Source organism: Gossypium hirsutum, chromosome A04 (assembly GCF_007990345.1).
Source record: "Gossypium hirsutum isolate 1008001.06 chromosome A04, Gossypium_hirsutum_v2.1, whole genome shotgun sequence".
Lineage (NCBI taxonomy): Eukaryota > Viridiplantae > Streptophyta > Magnoliopsida > Malvales > Malvaceae > Gossypium > Gossypium hirsutum.
Window position 1 is genome coordinate 86,807,965 of NC_053427.1, and position 15,722 is coordinate 86,823,686.

The 15,722-nt window shown below is 32.8% G+C and overlaps 4 protein-coding genes across 5 annotated transcripts; 2 read left to right on the plus strand and 2 right to left on the minus strand.

Moving 5' to 3' along the window:
* Positions 1-54: 54 nt before the first annotated feature.
* Positions 55-2,874, minus strand: LOC107935116 (uncharacterized). Of its 2 annotated transcripts, none has more exons than XM_016867680.2 (4): positions 2,681-2,874; positions 2,478-2,543; positions 454-1,455; positions 55-145 (listed from the first exon to the last, which is right to left on the minus strand). In XM_016867680.2, the coding sequence occupies exons 3-4, from the start codon at positions 1,446-1,448 to the stop codon at positions 73-75; spliced, it is 1,068 nt and encodes a 355-aa protein (XP_016723169.2). In that variant the 5' UTR covers positions 1,449-1,455; positions 2,478-2,543; positions 2,681-2,874; the 3' UTR covers positions 55-72. The 2 variants fall into 2 exon arrangements, with proteins under 2 accessions (XP_016723169.2, XP_016723161.2); XM_016867672.2 differs by having other exon boundaries at positions 2,474-2,543; positions 2,681-2,866.
* Positions 2,875-6,170: 3,296 nt separating this feature from the next.
* Positions 6,171-8,327, plus strand: LOC107935104 (basic blue protein). The gene is made up of 2 exons (XM_016867665.2): positions 6,171-6,605; positions 7,855-8,327. Exons 1-2 carry the CDS (start codon positions 6,422-6,424, stop codon positions 8,052-8,054), a joined length of 384 nt encoding a protein of 127 aa, XP_016723154.1. The 5' UTR covers positions 6,171-6,421; the 3' UTR covers positions 8,055-8,327.
* A 2,363-nt stretch (positions 8,328-10,690) lies between these two features.
* On the minus strand, positions 10,691-12,615 carry LOC107935095 (probable plastid-lipid-associated protein 4, chloroplastic). The gene is made up of 6 exons (XM_016867657.2): positions 12,194-12,615; positions 11,994-12,107; positions 11,799-11,897; positions 11,265-11,339; positions 10,986-11,053; positions 10,691-10,884 (listed from the first exon to the last, which is right to left on the minus strand). The coding sequence occupies exons 1-6, from the start codon at positions 12,527-12,529 to the stop codon at positions 10,812-10,814; spliced, it is 765 nt and encodes a 254-aa protein (XP_016723146.2). The 5' UTR covers positions 12,530-12,615; the 3' UTR covers positions 10,691-10,811.
* Positions 12,616-13,947: 1,332 nt separating this feature from the next.
* On the plus strand, positions 13,948-15,439 carry LOC107939743 (E3 ubiquitin-protein ligase MPSR1). Its single transcript, XM_016873112.2, has 2 exons — positions 13,948-14,577; positions 14,686-15,439. Exons 1-2 carry the CDS (start codon positions 14,001-14,003, stop codon positions 14,718-14,720), a joined length of 612 nt encoding a protein of 203 aa, XP_016728601.1. The 5' UTR covers positions 13,948-14,000; the 3' UTR covers positions 14,721-15,439.
* Positions 15,440-15,722: the final 283 nt, after the last annotated feature.

Below are 15,722 nucleotides of genomic sequence, written 5' to 3' on the forward strand. Positions count from 1 at the left end.
ATGCAAAATAGAACAATCATTCAGGAGCACCCTCCAACAATTTTAACCTCAAAATAGACTTAATTTCAGTCTTCATATATTTCCCACATCAAATGCGTACATTAAATATGTCCATGTATATAAGCACCGTGTAAATGTCCACAACCTACAGAGAAAATTAAAATCATTCAACAATAATATTTATAAGCACAAGACTATACAGGGTCCATGATTAACAGAACTGAACTTAATTACAAGTTTACAGAGCACAAATTCAGCAAACACAAAGAGACTGTGGGTACATTGAAATGTATATACATACAACAAAGTCAAAGTCAAAGCCAACCATATGATATTTTTTATATTTCACCCTAAATTGAATGACATGTAAATGAGTGGAAACTCAAAGTGTATTATTTTGTTATGTGTTTTCTTTTTTACCTAAGTTTTTGCCTAACTATCCAGTTATGTTACCTTCCTGTTTGTCTATTGCCTGAACGTCGGCCGAGGCTGCTAACCAAAGCAATATTGCCTCCATCATCATCATCATCATTGTCGTCATCATCTTGATCAGATAAATTGATGGATTCAGCATTCTCATCAGCTGCATGTGTAGGCTGCCTTGGTCGTATACTACCAAGGTCGTTCCCGGATGACCCGAATGCATGCAGCAGAAGAAAGAAATTCACGAAATTACTATCCAAACTTGCTTCAAAACCTCCATTCTGACCATCCTCTTCTTCATCTGTCTCGAAACCATGGTTATTTCCTTCTATTACATAATCACCATAAACCATTGACCCTGGCATTGTTGACCTTATGGTGCTGATCACATCATCCCGTTCCCGTTCCCGTACAAGCCTCCTCCATTTTTGTTCGAGAGTAGGGTCCACCTCTCGTGGTTGAGCACACGGATGATCCAATCTCATGTGTTTCCTTAGTTCTTTAAAAGTCCCGATGAAAGTGCAGTCATCCTGCATGCAGCTTCTCTTTTTAGAATTTAGATATTCCCTTGCAGGTTCCACTACTGTCCATCCTTTCACTTGACCCCTACAAAGTGGACACGCGAGTTCTGTTACTTCACACTTCTTGACTGACCAGCCAGAACCTGGTGCCAAGACCGGAGTATCAATGGAACTAAACAAAGGTTCTTCCTCATTGGATGAGACTACTTTAGTGTAGAACTTTTTGTATTGATCGAGACAGTTCGAGTATCGGAAGCTAGTTCCACACATGTAAGGACGGCAACCATTGTCATGGGATGAGCAGAGAAGAAGCACGGCATTGTGAGGGCACTCCATACAAACAGAACAAGTCGCGTCTTCCCAATCATTCTTACCCAAAGCTTTGGAACATTTTTTTGGGTACAAATCCCCTGAAATGTTTTCATTACGTGAGGTAAATGAGTACGGGGTTGGCCGGACTTGCCGGAAAGCAATTCCACGTCGTCCTTTGCTACCTTTTGCCATTTGCAAACTACACCACAGAACAGTATTGCAAAAAATCAGAAAATCTTATAGTAAAAAAAAAAAAACAAGTCCAAGATATAAAGCTAAAAACCAATGATTCTAGAACCAGACCGACGGTAATACCAATGAACCACCAGTCCAATCAGTCCACAGTTTAAAAAAAAATTCTGAAAAATAGGGGAAAAGCAGAAGAAAAGAAAAGATATTTAAAAAACTTATAAACACATTAAAATAACAAAAATGACATAAACATCAATTATACATTACAAATTCAATTAAAAGTTTAAAACATTAACTAAATTAACTACATCAAATATACATTACAAATTCGCAGTTTTAACAGTTCAGCCGGTTCCGATTTGCAGTTCAAAACAGTTCAAGGTTCAGCCAGTCCAATCCCTTTCTTCGGACCGGTATAATGGCCGGTTGCCAATCCAACCAGCCGGTCCAGTTTAAACAACCATGGTAAAAACAGAACAGTCGACATACATAAAAACAAATAAATAGTACCAAAATTTGGGCTTCATAAACCGTAAACATAATGAAAATTCACTCATCGACCATTATCCTTGATAAAATTCACATCCATTTACAAGTACAAATCACAAATAATATATATCCAATCAATTAAACCTACAATTAACTCAATACAAAGCACAACAGACTGAAAACTTAAGTATATCTGAATTTAAACAGAAGAATGTGTTATTTAAACTCTGGAAGAGAACCCAGGCTTAGCATTGGCATTTGCGCATGGTGAGACTCGAATCTGAGTCATCAAGATCCCAGAACACAGTTGAGGCATCATTGGCAATTCACAAGTGAATTAGATTATCTACCAGAGTCAACACACACAACCAAACTCAAAACTCATGTTTGATTATCCATTTCACAAGTGAATTAGATCACCTTTAAGATTAAACATCGCAAAAGAGCAACATCTAATCAATGGGCAACCAAAATATAACGCGAAAACTCAAAATTCAAAAAGAACGAACTTCAAAAAAAAAAAAAGAAAAACTCACCTGCCTTGGGAAAAAAAAGAGTTGAAGTCTAGATCGATGTAATGGGTCTTTTCGAGATACCAAGTCTTATCTGATAACATAAAAAACCAGAGACCATAGAATTAAAAGAATAAAAACAATGTTCTTTAACAACAGATTCAAGCCATAATTATACAGTAAATTAAGTAATTAAATAATGAGAGGAGAACATGAAGCTACGATTTTTACCCGCATGGGAATTTTTTTAGGCTTTATCCCATCTAAGATCTAGGATTAAAATTGGGGATTAGAGAATGGAGGGAAAGTAGGGTTGTGTTTGGGCACGAAATTGGATGAATTGAGGGACCAAATTGAAGAGAGAAAAGTAGCGTAGAAATGAGTCGACGAATCAGATTGATAGGTGTTTTCTTAGGGAACTGGAGTGATCGAGAAATGAGAATCTCACGCGCTGTTAGGATGGTGTGAAATTCACGCTCTCAATTGAAAATAATACGTGGGTTGTTGGTACATATGGGAAAATAATATCCTACTTGACGGGTTCTAATTGGATACGGTTGCTTAGTAAGAGTTTTATAAGCAAAGTTAATAAGTCGTCTTGGGTCTCACTTTTAGAGTTTGGGTCTAACTATAACTAATCATGGTTTTAAGTTGGGTTAATGTAAAATTTTAAATTTATTTTCTTGACTCGGGTTTGAATTAAAAAAGAGTTTAAAATTTTATCTAAATTTGATGTATATTAAAAATATTAAACTTGAATTTGACTCCACTTGTCTGTATTAATTTTTTTAGATTATTATTTTTATATAAAAACAAATTAAAAACATTAAAATGAATGTTTTTTAAAAACTATATTAAAAAAAGTCTTTATACTTAAATAAAACTAAATAGTTACAATTTAATAGATAAATACCTCTAAAGTAGTAGCAAAATTAACAATAATATAAAAGTTATAGAATATTCTAACAATAACAACAAAATAATAGTAATATAATAGCAAAATTGTAGCAAAACAACAACAAAACAGCTGATTCGAGCTGGGCCTGGAAAAAAATTCTACCCAAGGTTCGATCTATTTAGAAAACAGAATTTATTTTTTGGGCCTATATTTTTACCCAAAATCTCCCACTTTCTGGATGAACTTTCGAATTTGGGTAGGTGATCGACCCATGATCAGATCTAGTTCTGGTTAAGTTTTCTTTGAGGTTGTCTTTCATGCTTTAATTTCTCTTTACTTTATGTTTCTCTTTCAAGTGTCATGGTCTTATCACCTCACCTTTTCGAAGAAGTAAATCAATTCTTACTGAAATTGTCTAGCTTCCGATCAGTTAACCTTCCTCCACCTTAAAGCATTTCGAGCTTGTAAAGCATTTGCAGGACGCTAAATGCCGCATGAAGGCTATTGTGGTTGGGTGGCCCTCATCTTTCTCAATCACTTGGGATTTTGATAAGGGTCATATTCTTCCTACTCGGCTTTTGGTGTTTGATCTAGGATTGTATTGAGTTCCATGTATCTTAACCGTTGTCCTTTGTTGTAAGCCATTTATGACCTTTGTTGCTAGAATCATCAGTAGTTTTTATTTCAGTGTCATCTATGATCATTTTGGTTTGGTCATTTGTGGCCTCATTCGTTTAGGTTATCTGTAATTTAATTTATTTGAATTGTTTGGTAGTCATGTAACTCCTACTCCGTCAATGAATAGTTTGCAATGAAAAGGAAAATAATCCTACCAATTGAGTCTTAGTTTTTTCAGTACAGGAGGTCGTGGATTTGAGTGCGCTAGAATGCATTATCCTCCTATTTAAGAGTTGAAAAGAAACTATACCTAATTTTTAAATATTGTATCAAAAAGATCATATTATTTTTACAATGAAGGGTTTGAAATGAATTGGGTCTTGAAAGGTACATAAATGAAAACCCAATAAAAGCTTGGGCTATGAGTAAAAACCAATGACCATAGAAACCCAAACTCCTAATTGGAATTAGCTATCACATTGTTGGTGCATTTTAGGTCAAATTCTTGATTTGGTCCCTCAACTACGCTAATTAGAATTTAGTCTTAACTAGTTAGTTCAAATTACATTTAAAGTGCTAACGTGGAAGGTTTTCAGAAAGAAAAAAAAGCATTATTGACCAATTTTTTATTGAATTAAATTGTTAAATTGCAATTTTTATAAATTGTTGAATTAATAGATATTAATAATTCGTATTATATAATTATTTTTTTTCAAAGTATATTCTAATATTGTGATGATTTAGATGTAGTGGCTTAGCTTTGACTAAAAGAGTCATTTGTAGTGACAAGAGGGTCTTTCTCCCAACTTTGAAAATACTAACAAAAAGCTCCATTTTTCAACAATGAAATTAATTTTTTATTTATAATTCTGACAATGGGTTGTTATTTATTTATTTTTGAAAGTCATTTATTTGTTTATTTTATTTATATGTTTCGGTGATTCATGCAAAAAATCATGCTTAGAACATGGAGTCATCAACATTTGATGTCGGGGTGTGGTGGGTTGTTAGCTCACCCTCCTCTAATTTAGTTTGCTTTTTTATTAATTGGGTTAATCGAATAATACGTCCTCAAATTTTGATTTAAATTTCAAAATTTACCTTTAAATTTTAAAATGTTTCAATTGAATTCTCAAAGTATCAGTATCATATCATTCAAGTCCTTTAGTGAGCTAAACTGCCAACTTGGGCATTAAATGTTTAGCTTACATCTAACATGGAACATATTTAAAACTTATGAATCAAATAGGACGACATTAAGGGTAAGTAGGGGCACCCCCCCTTAATGGTGAAACTAAGGGTGTAATCGAACTGAACAAAACTTAAATATTGGTACACTCGAGATTAAGCTCGACTCGAAATTTGAAACTCGATACTCGGCTTGAGCTTGATCGAATATCTATTTTTAAGCTTGAGCTCCGCTCGCAATATAATTGGGTACTCTAGCTTGATTAAGCTTAGTTATCAATTTTGGTACTCACACTCAATTAAGCTTGTACGTATCAAGCTCGAGCTCGACTTGATAATTAAGCTTAGGGTTAATAATATATACTAAGGGTAATAATATAATTTAATAATATATTAAAAATATATATTAAAAATGAAAAGCTTGATAAGGTTCGAGAGCCGTTTGAGTCGAGTATTACTAAACTCGAATTTGGCTCAACCAATAGCTCAGATCGATACTATAGAATCAAGTTCGAGTTTTTTTCTCCGGTCAGACTTTAGTAGTTTGCAAACACCAGTGTCTTATTTACACCCCTAAGAGAAAATTGTGTTTAGGTATCTTCAAAAATTGCAAAATTATAGATTAATACAAATGATAAATTTGCACAAAATTTTATAACTCAATGTTGGCCCCTCATAAATAATTTTCTAACTTCACTCTTAAAATAGCCCTTAAATTTTAACGACACAACCTTTTTTAATAGATCAGGTTCAAGCTACCTACATAATAAGTGAAGACATTTTAAATTTGATCAACGTGTTTTACATATACTTTACATCAGATCTTAACTGATGTTTAATACTCAAGTTGACATTACGGTGATAGAAGGACTTGATTATAGTTTGGGATCGATTAGATTATTTTGAAGTTTAAACTCAATTTAGAATACAAATTATAGTTCGGGGACCTCCAATGAAATTAACCCTTAATAACAACATTCATAAATTGAATCACAAACCGACCGGCCTAACCCATACAATGTTATCTACACATTCAAACCTCATTAATATGGCACTGACAAGAAGGCAGCTCTCCATTTATTTGGGGTTGAAATTTTCAAAGAAAAAAAATGGTGTAGCTCCTTAAATTTCAAGGCCCCCACCAAAAAAAGGAACTCATTATAAAGGCAGCTCCTCCCAATAGTTAGCTCAGTCCACAGTCCTCATCACTCAATATCCTTTGAAACTCAGTGTTTAAGCTTTGATTCCCAAGTTTTTTTATTTAAGAAATGGCTCAGGCAAGAGGCGGTGCAATAGCGGTGGCAGCGGTGGCGGCGGCGGTGCTCTGCTTGTTGCTGAGTCACTTTGAGTTGGCTCAAGCAGCAACGTATACTGTTGGTGGAACCGGTGGTTGGGCCATTAACGTGGCTGGTTGGACCAAAGATAAGCGTTTTAAGGCTGGTGATACACTTGGTAAGCGTATTATTTGGATTTTTTTTATGAGGGTTAATTACACCAAATGTTTCCAAATTTTAAAATAGTTTAATTTAATCCTTGGATTATTAGTATTACACCTATCAAGTTCTTCTTTTAGCCAAATCATAAACTTAAATATTCAATATTAAGTCAGATCTAGCATTTAACATATTTAAAACAAGTTGATCAAAGTGTAAACATATGTAGTTATCATCAAGGGTGAAACTATAAATTTTTTTCTAGGGGTCAAGATTAAATTATATATTTTTATAGGTGCTAAAATACAATTTTATCATTATATTATTGAATTATATCTTTATGGTTTTTAGAAGTACTAAATCAAAATTTATTATTTTTAGAGGATCAAACTACAATTTTACTATTATTAACTTAAAATTTTATAAATTTTAGAAAACCTAAATAAAAAATTTTCTTATTTTAGGAGTCTTATAGAATGAACCAGTTAAAATTAACAAATTTAAAAAAAAAAACAGCCTTGTTAATTTTAATGACATTATTTTTTAAAGCATTATTCTTGTCATATAATAAGTATACGTGTTTAAAATTTGATCATGTTATATCTATATCTTACAAGCCTATCTTACAACCTCGTGACTCAATGTCCTTAGTTAAGAAGGATCATTTTGTGAGCTAAAGAGCTCACGACCCCATACCATCGAGACTGAATCATTGGTATGGACAAATTATTTGTCATTTACATGTCACATATATTTATTGTCCTAACATGACAATCCATATTTATGACACGAAATTTGAAACCAATACATGAACAACACATGACACATTGAGAAATTATCAAATGTAACCCCTTAGATGGCCATGAACATAAGGATAGAAGGACAATACACACATTCTCTTTCTAGAAGTGTTCATGGGTTAGGCCGAGCTTAAGCATGATATTAACACACTTTATAATTGTCCAAGTCTGCCCATATTTATAAATAGCTAACTTAAGCCCATTTTACGCCTATTCATATCTTTACTCAAATCTTCCCAAATTTCAAGCGGACCTTCAGACTTGGGTGGGTAGACATTGGCCTTGTCCCCCAATTGTAGAGTTGTCGTTTAGTCTTTTAATTTTTTGTGGAATTACACGTCAATATAATGATAAAATTGCATGTTGATTCCCATAATAATTTATGATTCATATCTGATCCCCTAAACCAAATTTTTAGTTTCACCCCTTATATGATACTAATATTTTGAAGATTCAATTTCATTGCAGTATTCAAATACAACCCATCAATCCACAATGTGGTAGCTGTAAACAGGGCAGGTTACAGTTCATGCACAACCCCAAAAGGTGCTAAAGTTTACCAGTCGGGCAAGGATCAAATCAAGCTTGTCAAAGGCCAAAACTATTTCATCTGCAACTATGCTGGACATTGTCAAGCTGGCATGAAAATAGCAGTCACTGCTGCTTAGCCAATGATAAGCAAAGCTAAGCTTGCTTTTATCAGCTTTCTTAAGTATAATTAGTGTTGGATTTGGTGTCAAAAAGTCTTTAAGTCTAGTGCTAGTGTTCAGTTTTACATATATGATCTATAATATGATCGTTTTTGAGTAATGTTTTGTGGCAATGGTTTACATGTACTCTCTTTTTGTAATAAAATAAACTTTTGTGTCGGATACGTATTTATATCCGTAGACGGTGGCTTTAGCCTAAAAAATGGTAAATTTACCTTATAGTTCTTTTAATTTTTGTTTTAAATTAGTATAATAGTTTTAGTTTGATTCTTCAAAAATTTATAATTAATTGTTGGTCCTCTAAAACAATTTTCTAACTTCATTCCTACTTTTATCTATTGTTGATTATAAATCCTGATAGTATATATAATAAATGTACATACATTTGTGTAGGGTGAAGACAAGGGGCAAGTAGTGACTTTAGCCTCCTAAAAATGGTAAATCATTTATTTAATCCTGACCCTAAATGGTAAAATTGTTTTTTAGTCCCTTTAAAAAATTTAAAATTATTAGTTACTATAATGGTAAAATTGCACTTTGGCTCCTCTAAAATGGTAAATGTTCAGTTTAGTCCTGTAAAAAAATCTTAAATTATATGTTAATACAATGATAAAATTATACTTTAACCCCTTTAAAAATTATGTAATTCAATATTGGTCCCCAAAAATAAATTATTGGCTTTGTCCCTGTTCATCTTCTTTAAAATTTATGAAATTATAATTAAGTATAATGGTAAAATTACATTTTGACCTTCAAAAACTTATGATTCATCTTTAGCCCATAAAGTACATTTTTTTATTTTGTCGATCTTAATTAATAAATAAACCGTAATTTGACAAATTTTTTTAACATTAATCTCATGCTTTCATCATATCTGTTATTTTTTTATATAATGCCTAGAACTACTCATAGTCCCTCCCCAACCCTTATCCCCTACCCCAACCCCTACTCATAGGAGAATAATATACTTCAACGCACTCTAATCCATAACCTCTTGTACTGGCAACAATAGTGATATTAATCGAGTTAAAACTCAATCGACATAATTTCGACATAATTTAAAAAATAAATTAGAAAGATATTAAACTATTATATTTAATTTAATTGAAACTCATCAACCTCTATAAATAATTCATTGTCCCATATTAAAGAAGGTAAATCACCAGTACCGATAAATTGGAACCTCAAATATATTTCTATTTGTGCTAAGAAATATCCAAATAATGAGGGTATTTATGTATGGATTTAAAATCTCAATTAATATTTGATAATATTACAAAAATTAAGAAGGGTTTTAAAATCTCAATTGGTATTTTTGATAAAATAAAAAAAATTATTTTCTCAATTTATGAAATTAATTTATATGCTCATAATTTTTTTTAGGTACATAACCGCTTTAATTAATAATGGCGCTAGGTTTAGCTACACCAATCATGTCTTCCTGGATAATCTTTGGTAAGGTTTCTAAGAGAGTGAACCAATTTAGTTATGTCAAAAGGCCTTTAAAATGCCCAGCTTGTCAAAAAATCTACACACATATTAGCTTCACGATAATAATGAACAAGACTACAATTCTAATTGCATTGAAGCAGCTCCTTACAATTCCAGATCACTAAAGAAAGAATCATGTTGTTGCAAGAGGGTCAAAATCTTATTAACAGCCACAAATGAGTCTAACTTGATAACAAGATTCCTTATGCCATGTTCCCAAGCTGGACGAAGAACATTATATATAGCATAAAGCTCGACTTTAGTGATGTGCCCATATCCTAATTTCCCAGTAAAAAGGTAGGCCATAATTCATATAACGTCAACAACATTTTTTAAAAAATAAGAAGGTTGTAATTTTTTTAACATTTATATTAGTAATATAAATTATTTATTATTTTAATACCACATATTAGATGTGCTTGTGAATGGGTTAGATTTGAGTCGTAACCATATAAGGTATCTAGATTAATTTTTAAGGCTAAGTTTAACCCGAAAAATGAGCTTCCTTTTTTGTTCAAGTTTAGCCCAATTTAAGAAAGGTAAACCCGAGCCCAGCCCACCCATATTTGATATTTTTAAATTAGTTTTTATTTAAAAACAATTTTAAAAAAATAATACACTAAATGTACCAAAAAACACTAAAATAAAAGTTTTCGAACACATTAAAATACATTAAAAAGTTTTTATATTAAAAAACACTACCATAAATATAATAAATGTTTTATTGTATTAAATATAATTTTTAAAATTTTATATTTTGGGTTAGATTATTTAGTTGGGTAATTTTTTTTTTTAAAGTTTTGAGTAATGAGATTAATTGTTCTAATTAATATAATATTTTTTACAACATAATATATATTCAGATTGGGCTTGAGCCAAAAAAATATTTTCCAAAGCCCAGCCCCTATAGAAAATGGGCATTAAATTTTACCTAAGCTCATTTTTCGAGTTTTATATTTTGTCTAAACTCTCTCATTTTTTAAACGAGCCTGAACGAGTAACCTGGCACATGAGCAAATCTACCACATATATTGTTTGAATAGATTATATATCAATTACTTTATTTCAGTTTTTTACTTAAAATTATTTGTAAAACCGTTAAATTGAAAAAAAATATGTATTAATTTAATATATTTTAAATATAAAACAAAATAAATCTGTGTACATGGCACGGGAATAAAACTAATATATATATACACGTGTATACGTACATATGTATAACAGCTAGAGAGTGACTCGATAGGATGGATCAACCATTTTCAAAATGAACAAGTTCTCTCTGTTACCTCTTGATATCCTGCAGAAATATGAACAAACATGATTGCATGCAGCAATTAGGCGATGGTTTCGTGTTAATTTCAGGCATAGAGTTAATTTTTTTTTTCGTAAATTACCGACCGTAGCTCTTCATCCAAGTATGTAATCTCCAACTGACCGCGGCCGCTTCCAGGTGACTTAATCGGTATCTGCAAATCACCGGAAATCGACGGACAATGAGTTGCCGCAATGAGATTACAAGTGAGACTCGAGAGTGAGTGTCAAATACAGGAATGCTTAGCAATATACAGCACTAGTCACTAGACATAAAATTTGACATAATGTTAAATGTAACTATCAACGTTTATATAAACATTAAAAGTTAAATTTGATATTACGTCAAACAAATACAATCCATACCAGACCAACGATTCTGAAATAGTCGAATTTAACAGCTACCCTTCTTGCATTTATAGGAACTAAATTAGCAGTGGCCTGCGAAAAAGAAAAAAATATTCACCCTAACTAATTTTTACTTCAACATGTAATATAAAATTACTCCAAATAATTTAAAACTGAAATAATTCGGTTTGAGAAAATCATTTACCAGAGCTTGAAATGGTCTAAATGATATAATTGGCATCCGAAATGATTGAAAATTTTGATAATTTAAATTGATTCGATTAAAAATTAACTCTGCACTTCCAATACATCAATTATTATTTTTTCTTTTCATGTTTTTAGGATCATAAGTAGGTAAAATCACTTTTTAAATTGCATTTTGCTCATTCAATTGGTTGATGTATGCGATCATAAGCTACACGTAGTATGCAATTTGTAATGGAATAAAAATAATCAGTTTACTATTAGCAAAGGATATTTTAGTAAAGTAGCAAAATAGGATCTCCATAGATGACCAATTGAATACAAAATAATGACAGAAGCAATACTTACTTGATTAAAGAAAGGCCAAGTTTCCATATTTTGAGCTCTGAGAGTATCCACATTGATTGCCTGGTATATTTTTCCATTGGGTCTCAAGAACTTTGGCCTCTGATGTCAAAAGAAAGGTCATGAATGGGATTATTTTGAAGAAAATTGGGTAATTTATGGACAAAAATGATAATTTATGGATAAAAAAGATAAGACCTTTGTTTGCAAAAGTGATTGAGATGTTGTGTATAAAAGTTCCCATTTTCCATTCAACAAGTTGGATTTGAGTGGCTCTTTTATCTCATTTAAAGCTTCGAGTTTAAGTGCTATCTGATTTAAAAAATCAGGAAACCCCCCATCAATGGAAAAAAGCAAGAGAGTTATTTAATTTGCATGAAAAAACAGAACAAAAGAACCTGATCCACACGTTGTTGATCCTCAGGGGCGGCTTCAGCTCCACGATCAAGAGGTGCTATAGCATCAAAAAGCTCATCTTTTAGGGTTTTAATGTCTTTGCTTTTGGTGAAAAGCCCAGAAAAGATTGAAGCTTCGGTCCTCCATTTGAGGGAAACAGCAGTTTGTGATGAAAAAAAGTTGATTTTCACATTGGGTTTGGATGATGAAAGAAGTGGTTTTGATGATAAGGTGAAAAAGGAAGGAGAAAAAGAAATGATGGGCTCGTTTGAAAGTTGTAGATGAGGTTTTAGCAGAGCAGTAATGGCAGAAGAAGAAGACGAAGAAGTGAGAGCCATTCCTGAATTAAGCTGTTTTTGTGAAAGTTACTAATTAAGGGAAGTGTGGATAATGTTGAAAATTAGGTGGTTGTCAGTCCTAATTCCAAGAGGACTCAAAGGAGGAAGGGTAAATTTCACCGGGATGACTAAATTATTAGTAAATTTAGGTTTTGATCATTTAACTTTAAAATATTATAAATTAGTTATTAAATTATTTAAAAAATTTTATTTAAGTCACTGAGTTATTAATTTTTCTTTTTTTTAAAAAAAAATTCGCTAACAAGTTTCAAGCAATTATTTGACGATCGGTACAGTAAATTAATACCTATCGACGGGTAGAAAAACATATGTTAGATCAAGTAGATCTAATAGTCAAGGTCAAAAATCAAAAAGGAAAACTATTTAGATTTTAATTTGTAGATTCGTGACATTCAAACTAAGCTGAACTACAAAAAAAAAGTGAAATAAGAGCCTTAATTGGTATCAATAATCTAAACAAAACAAGTCATACATTAACGATTTTAATATCTCAATAACTTAAAAGAATTTTTTAAATAATTTAATAATTATTTTATAATTTTTTGAAGTTGAGTTAACTAAATATTATCTTATAAATAGTTTACATCATGAGCGCCACTTGAACTCAAAGATTGGCCTATAAGGGCCACTCTCCAAGGAGATTGATTTCTCTACTAAGGAAAATGCCATTAGATTTGGCTTCCTTGTATGCATAGCACGATGCCACCGGGCACACTTGTTTGAAGCTCTTGGGATAATTCGTAGGCAAACAGGCAACATCACTTGTTGGCTTAATCACAATGGGCAAAGTTAAATCTATTGTACAATTAATGGAACTGCCACAGCTACCTGTTTGACATGAGCTACTGCCATTTTTACCGAAATCACAATCGGTCCGACCCCATATTCGGCCACTCCACCCTTTCAGGCCATCTTAGAAGATGGTTTGGACTGATTCTAATGTAAAACCTTCACCATGGCGGTTCCCTCCTACTGTGATTATTCCTGGCCATATTATCACTTTACACTGATTCACAAGGACCGTATAATATACATCAAAACACACACACACACACACACATGTTTACAAGGTGGATACAGAAACAAACTAGAATTGTGAGCCAATGCCATCCTACACCAATATGTTGGCCAATGGCACTTGGAGACAGCCATGGAAGACTGATGTGACTTTGCTTTTAAATGTGGTTAACTTGGTAGATAAAGAAACCTGGGATTCAACAAAGGCTACCGAAAATTAACATCAATTTCTTAAATTATCCTTTGCTTTTCCTAGAAGATAGACACAATCAGGGGAAATTACAAACAGAAAATCCAGGAAAAAAGGTTCCTGTTTAAGGAGAAAAAGGTATCACTTGCTGTATATCCAGAAGGTATCCTTTTTCTCGCTTTTTTGTTTATATATAAGATGCTTTTGAAAATAGAATCAATCCCCATTTGTATTACATAAAGCATGTCTCTCAGCCTTGAACCCTATACAAATATTGATTTTGGTCGAAGAATTCGATGGGAATCGGGTCCCGAAAATGGACCTTGGATCACTCTCAGTTTCGTTGAACCACCAGACCGGCAACCGAGTAATGCAGGCATTGAAGAAGGGACTCCCCCTGCAACTGCTTCAGCAATTGGAGCATTGCCAATGGTGAAAATCAGTGAAAGCCATGTTATCAACACAATGCATTGCCCCATTTGCAAGGATGAGTTCGAGATCGGTGGAGAAGCGAGAGAGTTACCGTGCAAGCATTTGTATCACTCGGATTGTATCGTGCCATGGTTGAACATCCACAACACGTGCCCCGTTTGTCGGTACGAGATCGACAATGAGTCTGGTAACGCTCCTGGTGACTACGAAATGAATGAGATTGATCGTGGGGATTTCGGTCTTGGTGTTGAAGATTTGGCAAATGGCTTGACTTGGTTGCGGACTCGGTTACTCTCTTCGAGGCCTCTTCGTGTGTTCTCTCATTGGACTCGTGGATGTCTTGACTCTCTCGATAGTATGATCAATGGAAATAATTTCTCTCAAGAGGGTAGGATCTTCTACCACATCTACATACATACTTACAAGCATACATACATACATACATACATACATATAAAGATTGTGTAACACAGTAGCTATCTTATCTCCCTTGCAGCTATCTCCTGGTGGCGCTCTTGGCTCATCCTATAGGTTATCTATATATACCAGCGGCCAGGTATGTATGTATATGTGTAAGTAAATATGTATATATATGTATATGTTTTTAGATACTAAATTTCACATTACAAAATTGAAAATAAGTGTTAAAAATAAGTTTCTTTTCTTAGAGAAATCGTTAAATTATTACTGCAATTACATGCATAGTTAGGAGAGTATACATGGACATATGTTATTAATATTCGAATTGAGTATTAGATATGAATATATGTTTGTTATAAATATATATTTTCTGTATTATGTTAGAATATGTGTTATTAAACACATATTTTAAGGAAATTGAAGAATTTTATAACATGCAATAAAATCATATTGATAAACCAATTGAAAATAAAATCATATTGATAAACCAATTGAAACTAGAATGGTCAATTGGATAAGTAGGGTAGGTTTGGGTTGAATCAATTCATGTTTAAAAATTTTAAGTTATTTCGAGTTTGTGTATTTTTTTTGTTAATTATCTAAATTTTATTAAGCAAAAAATGTTACATAATAGTTTAAAGGCCTAAAAAGAATAAATCCAATAAAGTACGAACAGGCACAAATCCTAACTCAACCCAAGGAGAACCCAAAGCTCACAAAGAACCCTAGTTCATAGGAACAAGCCAACAAAACTTAGGAGTCGTCATCACCATCGACCGTATGCACACCTTTGACCTGGGAGATCATTCCGCAGAAAACAAAGCGTCTGAACCACCATGAACAAACTGAAGGAAGGACGAGATTAGGGTCAAACCATCTAACTAGGCTTCAACCACAGAATCAACAGATTTGGGGCGTTGACTCCATGCCATTCCATTCCGACCAACAACTCAAAGGGTAGCTAGGAAACCTCGAGAAAAGACTGAAGCAAAAGCAAAAGCAAACCACCAAAACTTGATGCAAAATGAGTCGCGGGGACTAAGAAAAACATCAACCTTATCTCGGGTTCAAGTTTCTTGTTTAGTTAAAATATAAATCTGACTGCCATCTAGT

Excerpts from the sequence above, each read along its gene's own strand:
- LOC107939743 (XM_016873112.2), top strand. The coding sequence starts at position 14,001 with ATGTCTCTCAGCCTTGAACCCTATACAAATATTGATTTTGGTCGAAGA. Across the intron at positions 14,578-14,685 it reads AAATAATTTCTCTCAAGAGG|CTATCTCCTGGTGGCGCTCT; the intron begins GTAGGATCTTCT and ends TCTCCCTTGCAG.
- LOC107935095 (XM_016867657.2), bottom strand. The coding sequence starts at position 12,529 with ATGGCTCTCACTTCTTCGTCTTCTTCTTCTGCCATTACTGCTCTGCTA. Across the intron at positions 11,340-11,798 it reads CTTGGCCTTTCTTTAATCAA|GCCACTGCTAATTTAGTTCC; the intron begins GTAAGTATTGCT and ends TCTTTTTCGCAG. Across the intron at positions 10,885-10,985 it reads TACTTGGATGAAGAGCTACG|GATATCAAGAGGTAACAGAG; the intron begins GTCGGTAATTTA and ends ATATTTCTGCAG.
- LOC107935116 (XM_016867680.2), bottom strand. The coding sequence starts at position 1,448 with ATGGCAAAAGGTAGCAAAGGACGACGTGGAATTGCTTTCCGGCAAGTC. Across the intron at positions 146-453 it reads GGCAATAGACAAACAGGAAG|GTTGTGGACATTTACACGGT; the intron begins GTAACATAACTG and ends TTTTCTCTGTAG.
- LOC107935104 (XM_016867665.2), top strand. The coding sequence starts at position 6,422 with ATGGCTCAGGCAAGAGGCGGTGCAATAGCGGTGGCAGCGGTGGCGGCG. Across the intron at positions 6,606-7,854 it reads TAAGGCTGGTGATACACTTG|TATTCAAATACAACCCATCA; the intron begins GTAAGCGTATTA and ends ATTTCATTGCAG.